The sequence below is a fragment of the Phaethon aethereus genome, assembly GCF_964289735.1.
Source record: "Phaethon aethereus genome assembly, chromosome: 5".
Classification (NCBI taxonomy): domain Eukaryota; kingdom Metazoa; phylum Chordata; class Aves; order Phaethontiformes; family Phaethontidae; genus Phaethon; species Phaethon aethereus.
Window position 1 is genome coordinate 42,191,412 of NC_138579.1, and position 26,607 is coordinate 42,218,018.

General features: G+C 40.0%; 1 protein-coding gene across 1 annotated transcript; it reads right to left on the reverse strand.

Annotated features, from left to right (window-relative positions):
* Positions 1-302: 302 nt before the first annotated feature.
* GANC (glucosidase alpha, neutral C) lies at positions 303-26,532 on the reverse strand (the record flags this gene model as incomplete). Its single annotated transcript, XM_082000722.1, has 24 exons — positions 26,377-26,532; positions 25,215-25,277; positions 23,579-23,687; positions 21,917-22,044; positions 21,206-21,388; positions 20,303-20,351; positions 18,822-18,888; positions 17,344-17,440; positions 16,582-16,762; positions 15,215-15,368; positions 13,766-14,001; positions 11,877-12,003; positions 10,873-10,952; positions 9,851-9,994; positions 9,351-9,447; positions 8,875-8,976; positions 8,133-8,376; positions 6,385-6,449; positions 5,211-5,287; positions 4,149-4,223; positions 3,606-3,719; positions 2,953-3,065; positions 1,305-1,408; positions 303-412 (listed from the first exon to the last, which is right to left on the reverse strand). The coding sequence occupies exons 1-24, from the start codon at positions 26,403-26,405 to the stop codon at positions 303-305; spliced, it is 2,748 nt and encodes a 915-aa protein (XP_081856848.1). The 5' UTR covers positions 26,406-26,532.
* Between the last annotated feature and the right edge of the window lie 75 nt (positions 26,533-26,607).

Here is a 26,607-nt window from a genome sequence, read left to right on the forward strand (position 1 = left end):
TGATTTTTTTGGTGCAAGTGAAGGCAGAACTCAATGTCTAACTGAAGCTATCCCAGAGCAGATAGTATTTAGCTTTTTTCCCCAAAGATACAACCCTAGTGCTATTACTACTTTTGCTGAATAGAAGAGCTATCCAAGTTTAAATTAGTGCTTTAAAAGAAATATTGCAGGAAATGTTAGTTTGGGGGCGTAGGTGGGAAATACGTTCCTTAATTTACTGGATTCAAGTGAATATTTTAAGTCCTCCCAACTTATTTCCCCTCAATCTCTCAATGAATCCTCTGAAGAAGTTGTGTCTTCTTTCAGTTGATGGAAATCTCCCAGTCAGCATTAATACTCAGGGCTAAATTTTCCAGCATCAGCACAGAGGTCTTCATATCATATGTGAAAACCACTTCTTTTTCTTCCCCATCTGAACAGGACAAGAGAGTTTACTATAAGATTTAAGAATAACCCTTCTGAAACACAGTTACACATGACTCCCTCCAGTTTTTAATTCAGACTGTCCCTGACACTGGTGGAAAGGATTGATTAAATAATAGTAGTCATATCTGCCCAGTACACACATAAGAATGCAGCAAAATTGGAAAAACTGTTTCTTTCTTTCCAGCCTTTCAAACTATGGCACATCAAACTATGGAACTATTCAAGGATTTTTCTGAAAAAGAGAACCCTTGTTTCAGCATAGGTTTTCTTCCGAACACTCTAGAAGTCCCTGAGATTGGCAAGTGGAGGTAGAAAGTCCATGTCCGTATGACTCACAAAGAGAAGGGACGAGCTTGGTAAGCAGCCAGAAATTATAAGCCCTTTCTGTAGATGCTACTGCCTATCTATATGGGATCCCTCACAACTTTTAGAGATCCCCACATAGTCACAAACTTCAGACACTTTTGAATGAGCAAGAGAACAGAAAAATAATCCTGGTTTTGTCTGCAAGTTTCCTGTTCTAGACTAGGCAGGCTTACAGATGAGAGCAAATGGTCCTTCATTTGAAATGCTACCTCTGGTCATATTCTGTGCAGGACAAAGTTATCTGAACTTGATAATTCTGAACCACTTTTACTGATGTATCTATTGCCTTACAAAGCAAGTGTCCTTCAGTTCTGCATGTAATATTAGTGGTGAGTAGCTGCTGTCTCACTAAATTCTGTCCTTGATACCAAAAAAAGTAGCAAATAAAACCAAAGATGCTCTCTATGCTGTAGCACTTCCTTTCTAGAGCTGTCAGTTTGCTACCGCTAGCAAATGGCAGCAGAGCAACAGTATTTCAAAAAATCGTAGTAAAATAGAATTCAGTTCTTTACCCTTGGAACGGGCTGTCACAAAAGTGGGTTGCTGTCCAAATCCCAGAACTATCACCCGTTCAACCACACATGTAGTGTGGTATTGTCCGGTTTCATCTGTGCAGCTGAAAAATGAAAATCATTTCATATACATTAGTTTCTGTCCATCAGTTGAAGTTCAGCATCATACAGAGAAAGTATTACTTCAGTCTCACCCTGGAAGTTCCCTATATTGCTTTCCTTTCTTCTATTTACCTTTCTCCTGAAACAAGTAAAACCTTCTTCCATTAACAGATAATTTTTCACTGCATTGCAGATTTCACAAAGTTAGAAGACAGAAAGTTTGAGAAGATATTTTGTGGCAAAAAGCATGGCTTTGAATACCAGAGAAGTTCTGGATTTTTGCAAAATGGTACTTAAAACTTCTAAGTAGAAATGTAAAGCTAATTTTAACATTTTTGAAGTAAGAAGTTTCATTCCAAGGCACAATTACCTTTCATTTTGTAACTAATTTAATCTTTATTTAAAAACTCTAAAAACCCTCAAATCAAAATGAAATTTTCCTTTCCAGAGTGAACAGAATGTTGTATCATTCATCTCAAAATTACTTTTTTTCAATTTCCAGATTTGCTAGCAATTTAGCAATATTTTTCTTTTCTGTTCTAAGCTTTTCAGATTTCACATCCCAGATAAAGAGATTTGAAGCATACTTTCAACTACATTATCCAAGCTAGTCTACAGTTTTGCTCTGTTATATTTTGTAGTTTTAGGACCACCTCCTGTATATTTTTGAACCCTGAAGGAATAAAAAACCCCCTGTAAAATCACCATTTATACACTGCACAGCCCTATGGGCAACATACGTCAACAGTAAAAGTGTCATAATTGACATATTTAGCATTTCTTTCCTTACAAGCAGCTAGGAGTATTTTTGGCTTTTAGGTTGTTTCACTCAACCTTTGCAGATTGTTTCCCCTTGTGCTTCTTTTCAAGTGCTTTTCTTGTATATTTTACTGTGCTAATATATATGGTGCATTTTTTTATGACTTTTGGAGACTACAGGTAATGGTGTCTGTTTGTGGTTCCCACATAGAATCAGAATATCTCAAGTTGGAAGGGATCCATAAGGATCATTGAGTCCAACTCCCTTCTCCTTACAGGACTACTTAAAACTAAGTCATACGACTAAGAGCGTCATCCAGATGCTCCTTGAATTCTGACAGGCTTGGTGCCTTGACCGCTTCCCTGGGGAGCCTGTTCCAGTGGCCAACCACCCTTACAGTGAAGAATATCTTAGCAAAATACAACCTAGAAAATACAAACAGTCTAGGTGTTGCCTATTTGCAAATCTCCCAGTTTTTCTTTTGTCTCTCTGATAGGCTTTACTCTTGCTGATGACTTTCTTTGCATTTGAGTAAATCTGTAGAATCTGTAGATTTGACTAGTCTGAAACAGTATGAGACACCTCAGTATTTCATGTGTTGCTGCCCTTAGACTTACGCAGAACATTATTTACCACTGCAGTTTTATGGCAGATTCTGCATACTCTGGGATTTCACTAAGCAACAGATGAGACTAAACCTTCTACACTTGTAAGAAGGCCTCATGAACTACAAAAGGCATTTCCAATGACAGTGTGTTGGTGGCTTTTGTCCATAATTGCTGTTACCTGGAAGACAGAAAGTTCTTGTGGAAAGTGAATTTCCGATAGAGGAACTGCTTCTTGTGGAGGTACTGAAATGAATGCCCATCATCTAGGTAGAGCTCACCTACTGCACAGGCCTGTGAAACACACCAGATGGAGTACAAATTAACAGCAGCTTCTAGTGCTGGACAATGAAACTAAAAATGTCTCACTATATCTTATACTTCGTAGTGAAGGGTGTGTATTTATTTTTCTTTGGCAACCGCTACCCCTGGAAGGCTCAGAGAGTCCAGCTCTGAGAGTGCTCGAAGACTTAGACATCCTGGATTTGTAAATTGATGTGTGTGCCAGATATCACCTCATTTATTAGAAAAGACAGTTGTGGGAAGTTCTCTCTCTGTGTCCAAGAGGAAGTTTGTGGCCTGCTCATTCTCTGCTCCTTCCTCCAAGGGAGTGGAGGAGGGCTGAGAAAGGTCAGAAAAATGTTCTGCCTCTGTTATACTCAGATAGTCTCACTTTGAGGGAACAGTGGGAGTGCCTCTCCAAATAGAAGTGGAAGAGAGCCATTGGGCATACAGCTGCAGATACCATTGTGTTGATCAGACAGGCAGCAAGGACCTGAAAAGGTCAGATGAAGTAAAAGGCAACTGTGTAAAGGGAACGTCATCTCGGAGTACCTCTGTGTCTAGGGCCACGTGGAGTTCATAAGAAATATCTATCATCCATTCAGTGGATTTTCCAGCTGTGGTCTTCAGAGGTATCACAGTGCCCCCCCGCTGGAATACAGGAATCTGCAAAAAACAAAGCCAGGGTAGAAAGGTTCATATACTCTGATCATATAATTTTAACTTGGAACAGGGATAAGTGAAGCTTGCTCTTATCAAAGCTCAGAAATTAACTTTTACCACAAGTACATAAAGAAAGCTATTCAACTGACAATGGGAATAGTAGTAATCTTCTTGCATGTGTACAAGGGAAATATTTTTGCTTGGAGAAGTCACCCTTACATCACCTCACTTTACCACCAGGACACAACAGTGTTCCATCTAACAACAAAGGAGATGGGACTTTTCTTCTCTACAAAAGCTATTTTAGATTACATTCCTGCCAGGAAATTGAAATGTCACTTTTCTGATTTTGAATGTTGACAGAACAAAAGCCTATTTGTTTTGGGTTTTTTTCCTGCTCAATAGAATTAGTATTTTAAAACAAAAACATACATTCTCCAGTGTTACTGGGATCTTCAGAGTGCCTGCATCTTCCATTCGTTCAAATTTTCTAAAATCATACCAGATCTAGGAAGAATGAAAAAAGAATGAGCATGACATATATGGCAAGAGCTGTTCCCTGTGCAGATGCTCTTCTGCTTAACCTTACTGTCACTATTCCTAAAAACCTATTTGATGTGCAAGAAATAGCATTTACTTTTTAAATCAAATGGCCTTTCTGGATGGAAAGAATAAATTCTCATTTCTGAAGCACAAAAATGAGCTGACCTTTTCTACAATTTGCATAACATCTTGTACGTTTTAAAGCATCTAGAAGTGCAAAACAATGAAATACCTTTCTTTCTTTTTTTAATCTAGAAATGCTAAGTTCCAAAATAAGCATATTTATATTGAAGTGAAAATTAATAACAAAGTTGCTAATAACAGCTCACAAAAAAGAGCTACATCTGAAACTTCCTATGCACCACACTTGCCAGCAGTTCTAACTGCTTTAAGTGTGCCAGGCAGTCAATTCCCACGGAGATCTTGATAAAAATATTTTTCTTAACTTGTTTGGAGAGCCTAGTCTGTTTTTCTCCTTATATTGAGAAGAGTTCTAAGTGTCCTCAGGTACATTACTGGTTTCACAAGGCATGGTCTCACACACTCCCCTTTGCTGCTGTTTTTCCTCTCATTCTTCGCTAGAGTCTCAAGCTTTCACTTAGGAACTATTTCCCCCAAATTCCTTCCCTTCGTCTACCTCTCAGCTGCTGCAGCCAACCACTCTGTGTAGCAGTGGATCACAGTGCCATCCCGCGGATAAATAACTTTACTTCAGAGCGGAACGAATCTCTGTACGTGCCAAAGCCCTTGCTACACACTTGCCAGGCTACTGACGCTTGTATTTCCTTGTTATAATTTTCCCTCCCCACAACTTCCCTCTGATTTCCTTATGACCTTTCTTCAAAGATCCCTTTTCTTCCACATAAAAGTTATGAGATGGGGAGCTGGAAGGCTGCTGTATAAAATAATTCTTTGGGCTAAACAGCTGAACAGCTTCATATTCATCCTTACCTCCTCTGACCCTGGAAACAGAACAGTCACTGCCTTGGCCTCTTGCTCTGTGACTGGATGCACCAGCAAAGCATTTCCTGGAGAAAAACAAACATGGCTGTTGTCCTCAAAGTTGCATCTCATCTGTGTGCTCTGGGGTTGTCAGCCTCCCATTGCCATTTTAGGGGCTTGCTTGGGCATGCCATGTGCTTAGCTTCACTTTCTACTGGAAATAAAGGCATGTGTAGGGAGCTGATGGCTGCTTGCGTCTTGTTCTGTTATGGCACTGGGATGCAGCTGGCTGCACTGCATACTCACCAGCTTGGTGGCACTTCTGGGTCCCTCATAGTCTAAGAGGTGACTGCCTGTTTGCTCTTTGGTTGAACAAAAAAATATACTTTCCTAACCAGAAGAGTGGAAGACAGGAATGTTCTTGTAAAAAAAAAAAATCTGCTTAAGCTTACTGGATTGTGGATGGTTCTTCTTTACTCCTAAAATAATACATTAATGTATATAGACTATATAGTTTGATAACCTTCTGTCCTCCTTGCCCACTGGTGATGCAAGCTGAACTCCCAGAGTCCTCTGGAATGCTCTGCTTCACCACACTTAGCTTTGCTGCTGTGTCCTGACTACCTTGGTCAGATTTCTTCACAAGAAGTGAATGTCCATTCATTAGTAGGCATTAGTAGGCACTCTTGAGCTCACAGGTAACACAAAAATAATGAAATGCAACATTCCCATCCCATTCTCTCTTCTTGTATAGGCTGATTGTGCTTTACACAAACACATTTATCTCTTACGCTTGATTTCTGAGAAAATTGACTTTACCAGCCAGCCATATCAGAGTAAAAAACAATCAGCTTTGGATGGTAGTTGTTTGCTACTGTCATTTCTGAAGCAGACTGTGGTCATAGCTCCTACAGTGAACTTCCATGTTTCAGGTAAGAACAAACCATGTTTTTTCAAAGTGACTAGGGAGACTGAACTCAGGTTTTGCACCTCATATGACCCCTATTTTCAAAGTGCTGTTAAAACCAGGTCCCTTAAAGAGGTCTCAAGTTCTTTATTCAGTTACAATATAATTTTAAAAAGTCTTGGGCAGAGTATTCATGTTTTCTTTTCATCATGTGACACTCGATCCCCTCAAAAATACTTAATTCAAATTCCAGAGAATGACAAGACATCTGCTTACCCAGCATGTACTCATTTTCCATGCCAAAAGTTTCTATATTCCCTGGAAACTCTACCCAGAGAGGCCTGTAGAAAGATAGATAGTGAATTCAGTTAGTTTCTCCTCTCCTGCCAGCCTGTTCAAGGCCTTCTGGCATTTTCAGGCTCCATTTTTCTCCCTCTCTTTACAAGGTACAGCTATCAAGAACTGAAGATAGGGCAAGATTTTCTTCTGTGCCTTAAAGTAGCCCTTTTGAGTCACTGATGAGAGATCCCATTACAACATAGGTTAAGACACTCCAATATACCTACAGTTTGGCCTCCTGCAGCCTCACTTTCTTCCCTCCTGCCTTCTTCCTTAGAAACTTGCACTACATATACCTTCTTTCTAGCAAAGGAGAGATGGATAAGCCTTTCTGACACAGTCTACCAGCAATGCTGACACCTGATGAGCTTGTTCCTGCAGCACAGTCCTTCCTCTTCTCAGCAGCTCACGAGTGCTTTTATAGCCTGTCTCCTCCTGGTCATGACTGAAAAACCTGCACCAGAAGTTAATTTTCAGTCTTTCTCAAAAAAGGGTAGTGCCATAACCATCTGGTTACAGAAGAGGAGTTTTATATTTAAAGTTTGAGAGATTATGACAATAGTAGCTCATTCAGAGACAGGGTCTGAGTTTCCTTACACAAAAAGCCTGGTTCACCTGCTCACTCATGGACATTCGCTTGTTCACTGCAGCCCTGTTGTTCATGTGCTCGCTAATGAGACACATTTTCCACTCTGCTTGTCTCAGTGAGAAAACTACCATGCTTCCTCTCTAATTATGTTAAATTTACTGCAGTAGGCACAGAATCGAAGTTTTATTTAATATTGTGGGCAGTGCACATGTCAACATAAGGTTCATTTCAAGAAAGACAGAAACCCAGAGTCTATGTCAGTGCATACAATAGGGGCATCTATGCTTATACATGTGGAGAGACATGCTCGCACTATGTCCGTAATGCAAATGATCTTCAAAACTTAAACCACTCAACCCTTTTCAAAGAGACCTTTATGTTTTAAAAACTTAGGAGATGTATTGTATTTACATAACAATAAGCAAAGGTAAATGTGGTGCAAAAGGATGGTTCTAGGGCAACCTCAAAGACACAGCAATGCCAGGGAGATTAATGACAATCATCTCTTCCTGAAAGGATTATTGCATTCAGTTCTATTGAGACACTTTCTCAGAGGTTAGAGAGCGGCAGAACAAAAGTTTATTTTCTAATTTCAATTCTGTTCTAGATTATTAGGTTCTCTAATAAAAGAAAAATAATAAGAAATACTGCAGGGATAAATGATCAAATTATCAATATGAAATAAGCTTTTATAACAGTAGCAAATATTTTCATGAGGGGCAAAATGGCCTTTATGTTTTTAGGTCAGCAATTTCAGAGTCCATTAAGCACTGTTTTAAGTGTGAGTTGGAATACTACATAACGTTGTTTATCATCAGGAGAAGTCTGGAGTCCACAGTACTTTTAAAGACTGTGCAGTGTTTACTGAATAGTGTGTTCCAGGTGTCATTTGGAAAAAAATCCCAAACATATAATTTTCCTCTAAGAACCTTACCAATGCTTGCAGAATGCATGAAAATAGAATTTAGTAAATTCTGTGTTTTTTCTTTTTAATATTTAAACAAGTAATCACAAAAGTAAGTGATAGTAATTTAACTTCCCTCCTCCAAGTAACTTCCTGAAGATAGTCACTAAACCTCCTGACTTATGCTCTTACCTCATAACCGGTTCAGCCGCTGTGTGTGCCCGATAGAACAGTGTGTATAAATATGGCAGGAGGACGTAGCGTGCTCTAATGGCTTCCCTGATGATCTGGGTGTTCTTCTCCCCAAAGAGCCACGGTTCTCGCCGTTTGCTCTCCATGTTAGAATGACCTCTGAAGAAGGGCTGGTAGGCTCCAGCCTGATACCAGCGAACAAGTAATTCTGGTTCTGGATCTCCAATAAACCCTCCCACATCAGCTAGATATTGCGCAGACAAATAAAAATACACATTTTTGGAAATTATTCTGAAAAATGTGAAGTTCTCCTCTAACAAACATTCCAAGTGTATAAATCCATGCATTTCACAGTGTGCTTGCAGTTCTGCTGTTGGGCAGCTGCTTGTCCAAATAAGAGGGGAGAACTTGTGTAACAAGTTATCCTCTAACAAAAATCTCAAGAGAGCTTTTGGAGGCTGAGCAAGTGCCTTCCCTAGTGACAGAGGACTGTCACAGTGATGCTACGAAACATCACCTGAGGATCGCTGCTCCAGATGGAATGCAAACATTAAGAGTTAGTGGAGAAATAATGGCAAGAGCCAGGGTTTTGGCTTCTGAAACCAGACTAATCTGTGAAACTGCCTGGAAATGCACTGGACTGTTGAGCTTTCCATCATCTGTGTTGAAGTCTATGTTGGGATACAAGCTTGGTGGCACCAGTGATTTATGCATAGTGAGCAACTCCAACTAAACACCTTACCTCCACAGAATGAAAACCCTGCCATGCTGATGGTGAGAAGCATTGGAATAGATATTTTCAAGTAACCCCACTCTGCCGTGTTGTCTCCAGTCCACACTGCCCCTAGAAATACCCAGTTTCAGCATTACACAGGAAAGTTGGGCATATGCTTCAGCTTATGCTTGCAGTTAAGGAAAGAAGACAAGAATGGTCATGAACTATTGGCGAACTGCTGTTCATTGCAATTTTCTTCCTTTATACATGCATGCTCCTGAAATATGTAATAAAAGCAGGTAGTGGTTTGTCACAGGATACAGGTTGTTATTCTGCTTTTAACTTGTACAGACTTTGCCAGCCTCTCCTGATCTTTTTAAGCACTTGCGCTCTTATGAACTCACTCAGTATTTCTAAGATAGTTTCTGTCCTCTCTTAACTACCGCACACCAAAATTAACAGAACAAAGCAGCATGGAAGGCATTCAGCTAATCCTTACTTACCATACCTCTGTGATCCAGCGAAGAAAGATCGTGTGAGGACAAATGGTCTCTCTTTTCCTGAAGAACGTCTGATGAGTCCTTCTGCAGTTGCCATTTGCTGAAAATCATTAATATAAAAGTCAGGAAGAGAAATTCTATAATTAGGATATTTGCTACACTGCTTTTTTAGCCCTTCCAAGGCAAGAAAATTAAGAAATCTGTATCCACAAGTAATACCTATTATTAAAGCAACATTTTCTTACTGGAATATACTTGAACAAAAAAATTATTAATATAGTGTAGTCACAGCCAATGTCACTTACATCGTTATAGTAGAGAGGCACGGATGTTGTCACATTTTCTTGTGACCAATCACAGAGTTTACTTCAAACATAGCAACAGCCAGCACAGCAGAGTTTCAGTCCTTGATGGAGGTTCCAGAATACCTACTACTGTGTAAATTACCACATTAGACATACTCCATGAGAGTAACTGCTGGTTTGTGTTTCCAGATACTCTACCTGGTAGAACCCGTAGAGGTTGTGTACTTCCCGATGCTCCCAGTTGTTGTAGTGCACAGCATCTTTCTGCATTGTTAGTTCTGCCCCTTTGAAGACTGAAGGCTCATTCATATCATTCCATACAAAGAGGATATTAGTGGATCCCTATGATACAGGGTTGCAATTAGGACACAACAGAGCCATTGCTGTCACTTAGCATGTTTCTCTCTAGTGGGTGTCAGACCAGTCTGGGGTACGAGTAGAAACAGCGGCAGCAAAGCAAGACATGGTAATTATACTCCTGTGGTCACTTGAAAGCTGCCAGTCATTCATCTCATCTCTCTTTGTTGGCCCTTCTGGTCAGGGTGGCAGCCTACAAGGCCACTTGATTTTTGCAATTCTTACAAAACTCAGTAGGTACTTGCTATTCCTGCCATCTGGTGAGGCAAAAGAGGCAGGGAAAAGGGAAGTATTAGATAGCCAGGAGGAAAAAATCAGAGGCGGCCAGAAGAGGAAAAACTGGAGAAGAAATGGGAAAAGTCTACTATGCATGTCTACTAGGTTCAACAACTCTACTGCAAAGCAGAACTTCGGGGTAGGGCAAACTAGCGGTATCCACCAGTGTTCACCCAGACACTTTCAGGACTCGGCAGGAGTACTGGAAGGAAGTTCAGGGTGAAGTGACTGTGCGCTATGAGACAGCACACCCACATCACTCCTTGTGTGCTAACACGGTAGTAAAAGCTAGAATTGCAGCAGGTCTATTAGATTATGGGTTGCTACAATGCCTGCAGTTTGTCCATCCCATGGCTGCAACTAGTGAGCAGGTTCAATGGTGGCATATGGATTCCAACTTTCCTAGCGTAGACAAGTCCGTGGAGAAAATTCTTGTGCAGTACTTCAGCTCATCAAGATATTTTCCTCTACATTATGATAATACAGCTACAAAAGCTACCAACTTGCTTAGCCAGTAGTTTATCTTCTCGCTTTTCCCCACTTTCAGGTTTTCTGGGATATGTAGATCAGAGTGAATAAATACAAACCTTGTATGTTTTGAAGGCAAATTGATCTGCATACCATTTTCGCACTTCAGGATTGGTGAAATCCAGGTAACAAGAGGAACCTGTGGATGTGGGAGTTACCAATTATTTGTCTGATTTTAAGTGCATGCATGCATTGTCTTTGCACCTAAATACAGAGGCCTAAAGCTAGGATGTTTTCCACAATGGGCAGAAATAACAGGTCGTTCTTGTTTCTGAGACAAAAGCTCAAGAGCAAGTTACAGGTTGACTTGGAACTCAGTACACTCTTGCCATGTTTTGCAGACCAACACACATAGATTCTGGAGGTCTGAAGCTCAGCACCATTTAAGGATGACTGCTAGCAGTTTGAAATATGTTCAGATGTGAACAGGAAGCCAGGGAGAGACATCATTCAAATACACTGATATTTTGAGCTCAAAAGGGAAGTGTCACTGAGAAGCTGAATAACTACATCCTGCCATGCTACTAGAAGTTGTAATAAGTCCTTGATTTTTCCCGTATTCATTCCTTTGCTAGGATTGTGGGCTTTCTGTCTGCAAAGAAGGGGGACAATCTCCTTTGCCTCCCCACAATGAGATCCCCTCATGAAAAATTACATCAAATCACTATATTATGATTGAATCAAAGTCTTCAGTATCAGGGTTCACTTAATTTCATCCAGCCTACATAAGCTGTGCTCACTGCAACAGACCAGACTGCATTTCTGTTACCCAAGACAAGTTGGGAAGAGGGATGGCTGTTCTGATCAACAAATCCAACTTTTTTAGGTCTGGGCACTGGGACTATCTGCAGGGCCAACAGATGTAACAGAGGAAGTTGTACAGCTGAGGCAATTAGAACACAACTGTACCAAAGAAACCACCAAGTATTTGAAATGATGAATATTTACAAAGAATGCAAGGAATGTAAGAAGTCAGTTCCAGTTCCACGAGTCCCAATTAAACTATTCTGCAAAATTTTTAAAATAAACTGATTGAAATGTAGAGACAGAGTGGTTTTTTTACCTGGCCAACAGATGCCCTCAAAATCTTGCCCATTTCTGTCTTTCACAAAATATCCCTTGTCTTTTGCCTGCGAATACAGGGTGTATGTGGGATCAATCTTAATGTGGGGATCTACAATGACGACAAGCTGCCAGGAGAAGAAAATAAAATGCATCATTAGCATCAATTGTACTGAATAAAACAGTAAGAGTTCACTTTTCATAAAAGGCAGATAATGGTTTCACGTCAGGTAAAGAAGGTAGCTGTGTCACTAATTTTAGAAAGCAGTTATCAGTTCTTTTATATACTGTGCTAGACATGTATAATAGCTGAATTTACAAGGAGGGCATGAATTCATGCTCACACCTCTGAAATAAGGGCCAAAACCCATTGTTTCAGTTAAAAGCAAGTACCCCAACCCCTAAAAACACTCTCTTTAATTCACTGCTGTATTCTGTGAATGGGAAAATATCTCACTTCCATGTTCATGTCCCCGCTTAAAATCATTTGCTTTAAGATGTTTAAATATATCTTAGTTTGTATAGCATACAACAACAACAGAAGTTTCTAATTTTTTTAAACATCCACATATTGTATTTTGCAGTTGCTTTCGGCTGCCATTAACTGCTGTTGTGGTTTAACCTGGCAGGCAGCCAAACACTGCACAGCTGTTCGCTCACTGCAGTGGGATGGGGGAGAGAATTGGGGGGGGGGGGGAAGTAAAATTCGTGGGTTGAGATAAAAACAGTTTAATAGGACAGAAAAGGAAGAGAGGATAACAACAACCACCACCACCAATAGTAATAGAATATACAAAATAAGTGATGTACAATGCAAGTGCTCACCATCTGCTGACCGATGCCAGCAGCGGCCTGAGCAGATGAGTTCCTGAGCAGCGGCCCCTGGCCAGCTTTCCCCCTAGTTTATATACTGACCATGATGTCATATGGTATGGAATATCCCTTTGGCCAGTTTTGGTCAACTGCCCTGGCTATGCCCCATCCCAGCTTCTTGTGCCCCGCCCCCCAGCTTCCTCACTGGCAGGGCAGTATGAAGAGCTGGAAAGGCCCTGACTTAGTGTAAACTCTGCTTAGCAACAACAAAAACATCAGTGTGTTATCATTATCCTCATCCTAAGCCTAAAACACAGCACTATGCCAGCTACTAGGAAGAAAATTAACTCTATCCCGGCCAAAACCAGGATCCTGCCTTGCTGTAAAGCTGAGAAAGTACTATAGCTCCAACTAAGAGTTTATAAAACTTGAATGCTATTGCAACAGTCCCCTGTTCATTGACTTTTGGCAAAGATCAAGCATTAAACAGTTCTACAACTTTTAGATACTAATTGTGTACATTTTGATATCTCTATAATTCCAAGGAAGATCTTTTAGCTGTAAAAGCAGAAATAAAGACTAACTAAGATAACAGACTGCACATCATACCAGCACTTCACCAGAAGAAAAAAATAGTTAGTTTATGGTAAGTAATCATATCAACATAAAGGACAGATCTCAGTTAGTATAAGCAGAAAATAAAAATTATTATCAATACAAACAAAAGCTGATGCAAGGATAGCAACTACCAATGGTGAAAGCTCACATTAAGTAGAAAAATTTTCTACTCCGCCCATCAAGGACAGCACTGGGCTACTACATCTTCTGTAAGATGGAGCTTCATATGGCTCAAACTTAGCCTGATGGTCAGTGTACAGAATAAACTATTTATGAAATAATAAAACGGCATGAGGAACTGAATTAAACAAGATGGCTGGTGCACTGGAAGCATCACCAGCCTAATTTACACTGTTGTAGTTAAACTGTTTCCAGTATCTGAAGAAGTTTGGTTAAAGCTAGATTGGGTAGCTTCACACTACAAAGAAATATTTTTTTTCTTCCTGCTATATTATTTACCTTGCGTTTTTTCTTCCTGAGATGTTCTTGCATCTTTTGGGGGTTCTGGAATTTCTTTTTGTCCCAAGTAAAATACCTCTTGCCATCTGTGTGCTCTATATCCAGCCATATCACATCATAAGGAATGTCATGTTCATCAAAGCCAGCATCTACTGCCTTGACATCTTGCTCATCCTCATAATTCCAGCGGCACTGATGGTAGCCCAGAGAAAAAAGGGGAGGCAGGGCTTGAGTGCCTAGTAAGAGTACATGAATGAAGATAACACTGTTAATGCCCTTCAGGATTTTATCTAGAGACTCTAGAAAAGTTATCATGATTCATACGTATCTGTCTGGAGCTAGGGAATGCTGGCCTAAGTTGAGTCTAGAGTATGTTCTTCATACCAAAGTCACTGAACTCTTGAAAGAGCAAATATTACAACGGGCTCAACAGCCAGAAACAGCAGAGGGTTATAAAGATAATACAAGAGTGAAAAGGAACTTGCTGTTCCATGATGCTGAAGTGTTATTCCAGTAACCAATATAAATTTATTCCTTAATTTTTTCTAATGTAGAAATATTCTAGATTATCTTAACTGCCATTAATGCAAACAATTAAAGAGATTTTAATCAGTAGAATGCAATTCCTGTGACTGCTTGAACCTGAATAAACACACCCACAGGTGCTGCAGTACAAGGAGAACCCTGGAACTGCAATTGTTAGGAATTTTTAAAATCAAAAAACATGGATATATGTACGCATATGGCAAAAGGGACTCAAGTGTGCACTTCTGCTTGGTGAAATTATCTTGCAATCTGGCTACTTTCCTACTGCTGTTTAGCTGAACCACATCCTCTCCATAACATCTGTGCAGCAAACAATCATTGCTAAGACACTAAAGAACTACCAGGAATGTTTCTGTGCTTTTAGTTCTCTTTAGTAGATAAAGAATTTTGCTTTCATAAAAGGTTAGTCCTCTTGCCTCCATTCTTTTAGTCTCCTCCTAAGCCTCTGGCTTCTTTCCTTTCCCATATCTGCAAGCCATCTCTGCTCCCTTCCCTAATGGACACACTGGACAGTTACCGATCTTCTTTCTCTCCTCTCCAGGATACACTACTCCCTAACTTCAGTCTCTCTCATTATAAGGTGGTCTGTCTTGATGGTGACTGACAGTTCTAGTCCTCTGTGTCTCCTCTCTTCATCTAAAGGAGCAGTTTCAGAGAGCAGCAACTATGCAGGCTTCTCAATTATGGCCCAGTTTGACCAGCTGCAGATGCTAGGGAAAACAAGGATGAAGGCTTGTCTTCACAAAGCACCAGCCTTTGCTCCACAAACTGCAGTTTGGGAACAACTGGCCTCCTGCACACAATGGGCTAGGTAAATATTAACCCACTCTTGGGTACAGCATGTTCCTCAGAGAATGTCCCAGGTGAATGCGCTATACTGACTCCAATTATGTGAGTTAGTACCTGTCAGTTGTGCAAACTGCTTGAAGATATCAAATGCAGTGGGTCCCATCAGCAGGAAAACATCAATGATCCCACTTTCTGACATCCAGCGCACATCAGTTAGAGGCACTGCCCTCTGCTTAGCAGTCTCTGCAGCAGATCCGAGTGACACGTGCTTTGAAGGAAACCAAGGTAAAACTGAGTCTCTCTATCAAACTTTTGTTCGATGAAGGAGCAAAGGTGGAAAGCCAAAGCCACAAAACTCCCCAACACATACCTGACAGGTATTAACAATACACACTGAACATTTCTTACATATCCTTCACAAATCCTTTACCTTGCATACTGCTTATACAAAATACAGAGTAATAGTTAATGTGGAAAAATCGGTAATAAGGGGCAAAGTAATTAAAGCTTTTCTGTAATTAAAGACTATGCATTTTCTGCAGGATCTTTGAGTAATACCTATAACTATACCATGAGTAATAAAGAAAATTATTAATTTTAACCATGTAATGAAGTGCTGGAATAAAGCAAGATTTTTTTTCACTGGTTTCATTTTAACAGAATTTATATGTATGTGTTTCAGGAGTTGAGCGAGTTCATTTCCTGAACATTTTATGTTTTTTGAAGTTCAGTTACAGTCCACAGAAGAATGATATGCAGAAATGTGTGGCAATTCCAAGAATTTAAAACCTCAGAAAAATTCCTTAAATCCAAGAGATCGTCAACATTTTTTGTCCACCCTTTTTTCTGCCAGCTACATCCATCTGTGTAGATTTTTTCTGCTCCAACATTACCTATTTCCTCTCTGCCTTCTCCTGTAGACCTGTTAAGATACAAATTCTGTAATTGGACTCTTGAAAGGAGTCATCTCCTTGTTCTTTTCAGTGGTTTAATACAACAAATTTAGCAGTAGGGAGGACAGGAGGAAGAGAGCAAAAAAGATAACACTGTTAATGCCCTTCAGGATTTTATCTAGAGACTCTAGAAAAGTTATCATGATTCATACGTATCTGTCTGGAGCTAGGGAATGCTGGCCTAAGTTGAGTCTAGAGTATGTTCTTCATACCAAAGTCACTGAACTCTTGAAAGAGCAAATATTACAACGGGCTCAACAGCCAGAAACAGCAGAGGGTTATAAAGATAATACAAGAGTGAAAAGAAACTTGCTGTTCCATGATGCTGAAGTGTTATTCCAGTAACCAATATAAATTTATTCCTTAATTTTTTCTAATGTAGAAATATTCTAGATTATCTTAACTGCCATTAATGCCATTAATTGGAGAGCAAAAGATAAATCTCCAGTAATGTTGTCATGTTCCTGTTGGCCCTGCCCTGGAGTGTTTTCTTTCATTATTAAATTCGGGGGAACGTGAGCAACTTACCTCAGCTACTGCCTTTGTACTAATATCCACCAGCGTTTCTGAAGAGTTCAGCCAGAAGATCCCTGAAGTTCTGTTAGGCTTGTGTGCTAAGAGAAGGGGCACTGAACCATAAATGCCTATTTTGTCATGTATCTTGTGGCCGAAGATATCCAAATTATAAAGCCGGTAGGCATCACCATCACTAGGACAGACAGATATGTTTGTTATATATAAGCGTCCTGCACTAGGCCAATTTTAGTTCTCTTGTCATCCCACTAAACTCAGTGAACACTCAGTGAACGCTCTGTACTATGGTCTTTTGTTTAGCATTCAGAGCTGAAATGTGGACAGCCTAGATTACTGCTTCTTTGCTTTGGTCATAGCTATCTGAATTAAACAACACTTTTGCTGCCAGTGAGACTACTGCTCATTTGCTCTCAGTCCTAAAATATGAGTTCTGAACTCTCTCATACTCCCATGGAGTTGCTCTTTTAAGAGTTCTGCTTAAACATGACCTATCTTGCAATTCTGAAAAAAAACGCATGGAAAATTGAGAGAGAACATAAGGGGTCATTCATGAAATTGCAGAGTGGAAAGGCAAAGCTGAACAACTTACTCCATGTGGGCAGGGGCTATGATTCAGCTTGCTGTAACATTAAACTAAAATATACACTATATAATATACATATCTCAAGCTGTTGTCTGCATTAAATTATTAAGACAATGTTATAGGTCTCCTTTACAAAAACGATACTGCTTTCACTAGCAATCTGCCACCCTTACCTGGTGTTTTTGAGAAGAAGCGCTTCTGTGTGTTGTGGTATTCCATAAACATGGTCAAATCCATGTAAAGAGAAGTCCACACCTACAGAACTAGGACCTGTGGGAATAACATTAAAAGAGAGTTCTATTCTTAGGCTTAGCTGAAAGCAAAAGAGCACAGCACCCTAACCAAAAAAAAGCATTAAAAAGCAAGTTTTAATAATTAGCTCTTTCATATGTGCTTTCAGTTTCACTTTCATTATTGCTTATGTACTACAGAGTTAACATTTTAAACAGATTTTATTGTATTTATTCTGATTTTGATCTGTTTAAGAAGATAAAATGAATCACTTCAATAAAAAAAAAATAAATGTAATAGCGGGCACTTCTTTATTCTGTAATGCAACTGCTTAAAATTATCTCCTGTTTCTATGCCAGTACCTACAAGACAAACTTTGCAGCATAGTGGTACAGCAGAGTGGACTTTAGAGTCTGAGTTGCCTGTTTTCTTACTGCTCTTTTCTTCAGCCTCAGCTGGGGGAGTAGCATGCACAAGAGCCTCTGCCAGTGATATCATCTTGTCTCATTATTGAATCCAGAGCAACTTTTGGCAGGTGACCAGAGATCCTGTAGACTGACAAGCAGTGGCTTCAGGATCAGAACCTGACCATATGGACTTTAGTCCTCCAACACAGAGAAACAGAAAAAAACATAACGCTGGCCTAACATATCAGATACAGCATGAACAAGGGCAACAGCTTCCTGCCCCTCTTGTCTTGACTGTGAACTGAAGAAGCCCCTGTCACCAAAAGGAAGCTCTTTCAGACTTCCCTCTCCCTACTGCAGCTGCTGAGTAGTGCTGGTTGCTATAAAAGCGTGCATGATAGTGGTAATGGACAAAGCTAACCAAGTCAATTAATGCAGAATACAACTGAAAAGGCAGCAGATGGTCATAAATTTTGGTAATTAATAATTCAAATTGCATTTGAGCTACTGACCTACAGGTTTCTATAACCTTCATATCCCTTAAGATTGCTCAGTCTTTCCTTTTGTAGTCCCCCACTTAAAAAGAGTTTTTCTGTGACAATTTTTAATGCCTAGATATTGTGATTTCTGATATGTCGTGAGAATAAACTACAAATGAAATCACTGTAACGTGCTGATACTGAAAGAGAAAAAAAAGGAAAATAAAAAGGAAATAAGGCATTATATAATAGCCAGACAATGCAGATAGGGTTATGCTGTGTCAGAAATGGTACACAGTGAGCTGATGAAATGGGTCACATTTAATGTGTTCCCCCCAAACAGAAATCTAATGAATAGTTCCAGTACTTTTGTCAAATTTATTACCCACCACTGATATCTGATAGGCAAGTTAAAAGGAGTGAGTGACACACTGATAAACATTAAATAGCTAAACAGAAAGCAGACAGAAATATGAATGAACACAGGTATATACAAAGCAGTAAAGCTGTTTTCAGAATGACAGTGAGACTTACCATGAGCTTTGATGTCTATGAAGCTGCCAAATTTCTCTTGCCAGAGACCTAGATCCTCTTGTTTCTCCTGCAGAAACAGAAATAGCTAAGCCTAGCAAATGTAACTGCTCACACAATGTATTTCTAAGAAAAATATATTTATTAACATGAGATTTATACATTGTGAACTGTTTTTTTTACCAAATATGATCAATATAAATACATACAAACCACAGTTCAGATCTTGCTGCAGGAATTTACACTGAAGAACTCGTGTGCTAGTGGAGCACACATGTACTCTGCTACAGCATAAAATTAATACCTGAGGTCTTGGATAGAATCACAGAATGATGGAAGACCTCAGGTTGGAAGGGACCTCAGCAGATCATCTGGTCCTACCTTTCGTGGGAAAGGGAGCCTAGATGAGGTTACCTAGCACCCTGCTCAATTGCGTCTTGAACACCTTCAGTGATGGGGACTCTACCATGTCCCTAGGGAGGTTGTTCCAGTGAATGATTGTTGTCATTGTAAAAAATGTCTTTCTTCTGGATGTTGAACATAATTATGAAATGTAAAGATTGCATGGATGGAGCCAAACAGGAAAACCTACACAAACAGGAACCAACCCACTCCCCTGGACAGTAAGTGTTATACAACAAAAAAACTCTCAAGACTCTGTGGAGTCCTCTATGCGTAACTTATACTTTTAGCCTCCCTTAAAACTTTCAGTCTTGTGCCCTGCCATTCATTGTCCTAGAATTTCCACTTTTTGCAATGTCTTTCCTGGTTTTCTCTTCTACATTCATCCCAGAATAAGCAGATGTGGCCTCTTGCAGCTGTGTGATTCCCCCAAATCAAGCACAAAGCCAGAGTTCAGACACAAGTATGCTGAAGGCAACATATCTCCTGCCATTTATAACAGGATCGTGGAGTAAGCAGCCATCTGCTCTACAGGAGGCTGAAATTATATCATGGACATAACTCAGCCACCTGAGAAAACTGGCATGTGCCTTTATGCACTGCCAGGACCTGGTCATTTTTCAGAGAGAATCTCACTTCTGTATTAAACATGAATGTATGTGGAGGCCTATTTTTGGACTGTTATAAAACAAGTCTCATTCTTTTCAAATTCTCTTTGCAATTAACAAGGAATTTGAATATGACCAGATATCACCACAAAACTCCCTTTTACACATCTACTCCAAATCAAATGAGAGAACAAAAAAGAAAGACATTCTAAATAAAAAGGCCACAGAAAAAACATGTCTAAGCGAGATCTACCAGACTGATGCCTTCTACAGCCCTGGTAAAACACACGAAACTTTATTCAACTACGAATTGGCAAAATATCTCAATATGAAATACCAGGTCCTTTTTGAATTTCACTGGAAAGTGGTTAGACTATGTTTAGTACCAGAAGGAATAATGAACATGTGATTCTAACTAATCAATTCTCTCTTCTACAAAATATTCATGCTGGAATTGGAGTAAGCATGGGGTACCTTATAGAAATCACTTGCTGCTTCCTCCCTGTCTTCTGCTGTAGGTTTTCTAGTGAAAACAAATACATAGAAACAATCAGTTTATTGTTAATGTAAGGAAAGAATTAATCTAGCATTATGATTGCCTTATACATTATGTAAGAGTTTTGGTGCTGGACTATTCTGAAAATTGATGTCAAGTTGACAGCTCCAACTGGCAAATAATTTTAATATTCAATGTCTTAAAATAACCTTCACTCCATATTTGAGTTAGGTTGACTCCTTGGCCTTTCACATTTATTTCTATCTGTGCCAGTGTTTTACCTTCCCAGAAGATTCTTACTTCTTTGTTATTCTCTCTTAAGGGCTCTCTGTTAACTACAATTTTTGAAATAATGCTCTCTAGGTGAGATGTTTGCTGTGTTCTTTTCCTAGTCATGACATGTCCTGCACTGTGGTTTCTCACCCTTTCAGCACTTTGCAGTGGGATTGACCTGTAAAATCTTGCAGTTATATGGCATATTGTAAGTTGAACAAAACTTACTTCAAGAGCTTATACAGTGAATAAAACTTACCTAAAGAGTAAGTTTAGTCATAAAAGGCGATGAAACTAACCACCTCATCATACTGCCACCACTCATTCCCAAGAAAGACAAGGATGCTTAGTGTTTTACAGAATTGGCCATTGAATGAGGTTAGCATTTTGCACATGGCTGCTGCAAGGGATTAGAACAGTCTGCAGTTAATTAATCTAGAATTTCTTTGTTAAAACTTCACCATTGTACTTACTGGTATGAAGTAAAAGAGAAGACAGATTTCAATGCATAAGAGCTTCTATCACAGAAATTGCAATTCCATAGAATTGTTTATCTTCAGCTACAGCACAATCAGTACATACCACAATGTGATAGACAGATACTGTACCTATCATTGGGGGGTGGTTGTAGGTGCTCAAAATATAACAATCCATTGGAATTCATGCTCAGAACAGTCTCACCCTTGGACTGTAGCTCAATTTGGAAGGGGTTTGCTGTGACTTGAAGTTTGTAGTCCTCATTAGCACTTGACAGCACCAAAAAACCTGGCTCCTTCTGGGATATAAATAGTCTGGCAAATGAAAAGCAACAACAGCTTTACATCAATCAGCAGCATGTGAAATCCACTTGTAACTAAATAACTATTTGAAACAGAAGATGGGCTGAGAATATCCACACACATTATAAAAACCCCAAGGCTAATGTTGAGGCAAAGAATCCCAAAAATACATGCTGTGTTCAGGGTTCACTGCACAGTGCAACAGGTGGTTACAGAAGTGCCATGAAAACTATTCAGAGTTTGCATACCAGCTAATGCCTTAGGTAAAAATGATGTATCATTAAAGTAAGCTGTTTTCTGATTGGGTCAAACAGCCTCAAGTTTCTTATGCATATAACAAAACTTTCTCCTGTGTATTTAATGTGAATTTTTGAAAGTAAATTAACCACATGCATTTTCTTTTATCATCCTGTAACAACTTTGTATTGTAGAGAGACTACTACATCTGTAGTGTAGTGCAAATGAGGGAGAAGGGAAAACATTCTTGCAAGTGAAGCTGTATAAGTTACTCAGGTGCTAAATCATCTTCCCATCACCTACCTCTGGGTGGTAGGTTCCTTTATAAGAACATCAGGAACTTTGTATCTTGCTCTGAGAGGAGCTGCTTCATCAATTTTAAGCCTGAAAATATTGCCTTCTATTTTACAAATTTCTACTTGTAGAAGAACCTGGGAGCAAACAAACAGATAAACTGGTAGTGATAACAAATACCAAATTACTTTTAAACTCATCATCACCAAACACTGTCTGGAAAAAAATGTCCCTGCTTTCTGACTTAATGATCTTTAGCACTGCTGAGCAACAATCATCATCCACCTGAATTTACACCAGCTAATGCTACTTCTCCCCTTTAAAGAAGCAACTCTTTTTAAGTGGACTCTCTATCTTCAAGTCTCTCATGGCTAGCATTTTGCAGCTTTCCACACAAGGAGAATGGAAAACAGGGGTAGTATACGTTAATTTCAAAGTTTGGACAATTTCACTACTGTGCTGTCAATGTAAGAGCGGGATACTACTGAGATGTGGGCTTTTTGCAAAAACATAGTGGTCTGTGTTCACTGGTATTCACAGTGGTGCTGACACTGATAACTGTGTCAGAATGACACCTAAAGAAAATGCATAGTACTGCCCTGTGCACTGTAACTTATTTTACAGTTCAGGGAACCAGGAAGTCACTCTGTTCTAGCTCATACAAAATGAGTCATTTTTCTTCCATGGAGGATTGCTACACCACAGGTCAGTTTTTTTTCTGTTTTTTCCTTTCTTAATTTCTCCTCCCATGAGACACAAAACTGGCTGAAGTATTTTGGCCTGATTATCTTTTCCATCTACCTGGAAGCCAGTCAGACCTGCTTTCTTCAAAGGCATGAAAGAATGAGAAAGGGAGAGTAAGCAAGAGAGAAAAGATTCGTTTGGAGTTCCAGATCCTGCTTCCTCAGAAATATTTTACATTATGCCATCTTTTTATAAACCCCTGAATAGTCTAGGAAGCCACAGAGCCTTCAGTCTTTCATCTACCATAAAATCTAGACCAAAAATGGGCTCCTTTTTCTGTGCTGGCTGCAAAGAAGGTTAGGATTAACAAGAGAGGCAGAAAATACATTTATGCAGAATATCTACATAGTGTGATGCTTAGAGCATGGAAGAGAGCTGTAGTTCTAAACTCCCATAATCTGAAGACAGGTTAGGTTGCCTGTTCCCTGAGTGAATGTGCTAGCTGGTACACTGTTAAACTAGCGAAATAGAAGACAACCCTCTCCCCGGCTGTCTTCTTAAATGTGAAGACGACTTCTTTTTCCCAATAAACTGCCTTTGAGCAAACACAGGACTACAAAGGTATGGTTAGGAGGTGCTGGAACATAGGTCTTCTTATTCCATTACAGAAAAAGAATTTATTATTTTGGAATAGTGGAGAAAACTCTGAATTAAAAACATTTTTTTCATCTAAAAAGAGTTCTATTCAGATTTTTCATAAAGTCGTTAAAGATTCTTTTTAAGTTCCTTAAAATATCTGTTCTCCTTGCACAGCCTCAAGTTGTCAAATAAATACTGACCAGTGAGGGCATCTTTAGGCTGATACTTTGCATCTTATCTTAAATATCTATCACTGAAGAATCTCAAAACCTGCAAATATTATCAGACTTGTTGACAATATTCACCTCTCTCTCTGTAAGCACCCTTTTATGCTAGGTGGGATCTCACCTTATTCTCCTCATGAATAATTTGGAATTTGACATTCTCATCACTTAACATGACTGAATCCAGCAGTGCTCGATACAAGGATTTTCCAGGATGTAGACGTTTCTGACGCCTGTCAAGACAGAACATTATTTATCTCCCTAATTGATGTGGCTTATATTACACAATAATATTGTTAGAAATGTTTACTTAATAATTTTGTCTTGAATTTTTTCAACTACAATTCTTATCAGCACTTCAAGTCCAGCAGGAAAAAAAAGAATATAGTTCTGAGCACACGTACACGTTTACAAATGAGATGTTAGAGGGGCTTGGTCACCCATCACCACCATATAGGTTTTGTTTTTTAAAAACCTTAATAGTCTTAATTCAAGTGTCCCAACTAAATTCTCAGTTTTCTAGTTACACTCTTCTTCTTTCCATGACCCCAGAAATTTCAGATGAAAAATCTATTTTTCATTTTCTGTCATATACCCCTGCTTGGTCTGCTACACTTCCCTCCCCCGCCCCCCGTGAACAGCTTCTACATTCTGTGGTGATGAAGCAGTGTATGTTTGTAATTTGTAAACTCCAGAATACACACTGAGGAAATTGTTTTTCAACAAGCCTGCTGAATACAGAGTTTTGACTACACCTTTTGGCCCTGATGATGGTTTTAGGACAGAGACCCTGGAATAGAGGCTCTTTCAGCTGTTTGTAGAATGCTCCTTGCTGAACCCAGGTTTTATGAACTATTTGAAGATAAGTATCTTGGAGGCTACCGTAGAGGGAAACTTCATTAGTAAACTGACTTTGTTTCCTTGCAAACAGATATTGCACAAATGCGAGCAATCAGGTAAAGTATTTCTTTTAAAAGCATAGCAAAGACAGAATCTGACGTTTGCCAAAGTGTGGCAACCTCCTGCTGAGAAATTAGAGAAGTTAAAATGGTGAAAGGCTAGAAAGAGCTGGTGTGAAAAGAGGATGGAGTCCTGCTCACACTGGCAAAATGTTATTTGGGGTTTTCTGAACATAATTTCCTGCAAAACAGAATTTAATATCTGAAACTGTAACCCAGTACATCAGTGACTAATTGGTCTAACACTGGGCAATCACCCCTTTCAACCAGGCAGCACTGGAGAGAAGGAGGGAGGATGGGAGGAAAAAAAGCTGGAGGAGAGGTATCTGAGTTAGAAATACAATAAGAAGGATCTACTAGCTTATAATTAGCTTTAAGAGACTAATGAGTTAGAATTTAGATTTGATACTGAATTCTGGCCAAGGTACTTGTTCAACAGGACTGTAATAATTTATGTTATTGTCACAGAATAATGGTTGCTATTGAGAATTCCGTTGTTTTGAACTACATATATTCAATACCCATGTCAAGAAAAACAACCGGTGCCTGAGTGTAGTTAAAACATTGCTGGGGCTTTGTCTGATGGGAAGACTGACTCTTTTGAATTTTAACAGAAGAGGTTTTATATGTAAGATTCCACCTTTTAAAATATGCTGACAGGTGAGTGGAACGCTCACTTTGAAAGATAAACCCTGAATGTAGCAGACTTGCTGTGATTAAAAATCAATGTGTAACTACTTCCTGTATCTTTTACTATTACTAGTTTTTTAAAAAACTTTACACTACCATTCTTCTCTTTACCTGTAAAAAGCAATCTGATTGCATTCCTTAAAGGTGCTTTTGTCCACAGCCTCATCTTGGACACTAGAAAGAGCAGATAAAGAAAATGTTTAAATGTGTTCACCAAACACCTGCTGAATGATCAGATGATGGGGGTCCTCCTCAAGAGATGTAAGGATTAAAGAGAGTGCAGACAACTGTGGTGACATAAAATGTGCTGGACTTTGAACCACTGTGTTTGGATATGGGAAGAATTTCTTACACATTCAGTTCCATGCTTTTAAACTTTGATAATTGAATCTGTGACTAACAGAGCTGAATTTCAGCATGAGTGAATTCTTGGGGCTTTGCATTTTGAAGCCAGATCTGTCTCTGCAGTTCTTGCAGTCAAATATTATGTGCCAGTAATAAGAATGGAGACAGAGGCAGGATTGGCAGGAAAGGAGAAACCCTGCACCCTTCTACCCTTTTCTTCTACCTGCAGTGGGACTGATGAGGGAGGGAGGCTTCTGATGGCCCTGCTGACAGCTCTGTGGTATCTCTAGGCTTGAGGTAACTTTTATGTCTATCAGATAACAGCAAATTTGTGGCTTGCCTGAAAAAATGGACTGCTAGTAGTGTCCATCATCAAAATACTTCCCGCAACATGCCAAGGTCAGACACACATAGAAGAGAATAAGGTATTATTACTGGCAGACAAAGAGCTGATGCTTACAAAAAACTTATTGATTATATACATGTAACATATATAATGCAGGTGGCATACATGAGGACTCGGTCATAAGTACTGTGAACTAAATATTAATAGACCTGGATTATTATTAGAGTCCTCACAGTAGCCATATATTTAGACAATTTAATCCTTCTCATTTTTGCCCCTGAAGATACCCACGTACTTTTGGGTTTTTGCACCAGGTCTGTGGGACGATGTTGCCACATTTACCACCCTGCACCCGAACTAACCGGCGCGTCGTGAAACCTGCTCTCTGCCCTCCCCGCGGCCAGGTATGCGGGAAGGTTTTGCCCTGGCAGGGGCGGCGGGGACAGCACCGCCTCGGCCCCCGGCCGGCTCTGGGCCCTTGCTGGGTCCGGGCCCGCACCCCGCGGAGAGCTGTGGAGCCACCCCGCCAACACCGGGAGCGAGCAGAGGGCCGGCCAAGGAACCGCTACCTGACAGCGTTACCTGACTTCCCCTGGCGTGACCGCCTCCATGGCGGGGCTGCTCCGACCGACCGCCGCCGTCGGCAGGGCCCAGGGGGCTCCCCAGAGGGGAGCGGGGACGCTTCTCCCGTAACGGCCTCGCCTCGCTCGCGGCAGGTGCCAGAGGCCCCGACGCGGCGCTCTGCCACGGGCGCAGCTGGCGGGCCCCGGGAGCAGGGGGGCCGGGGACTGGCAACCGGGGGCGGTGACAGGC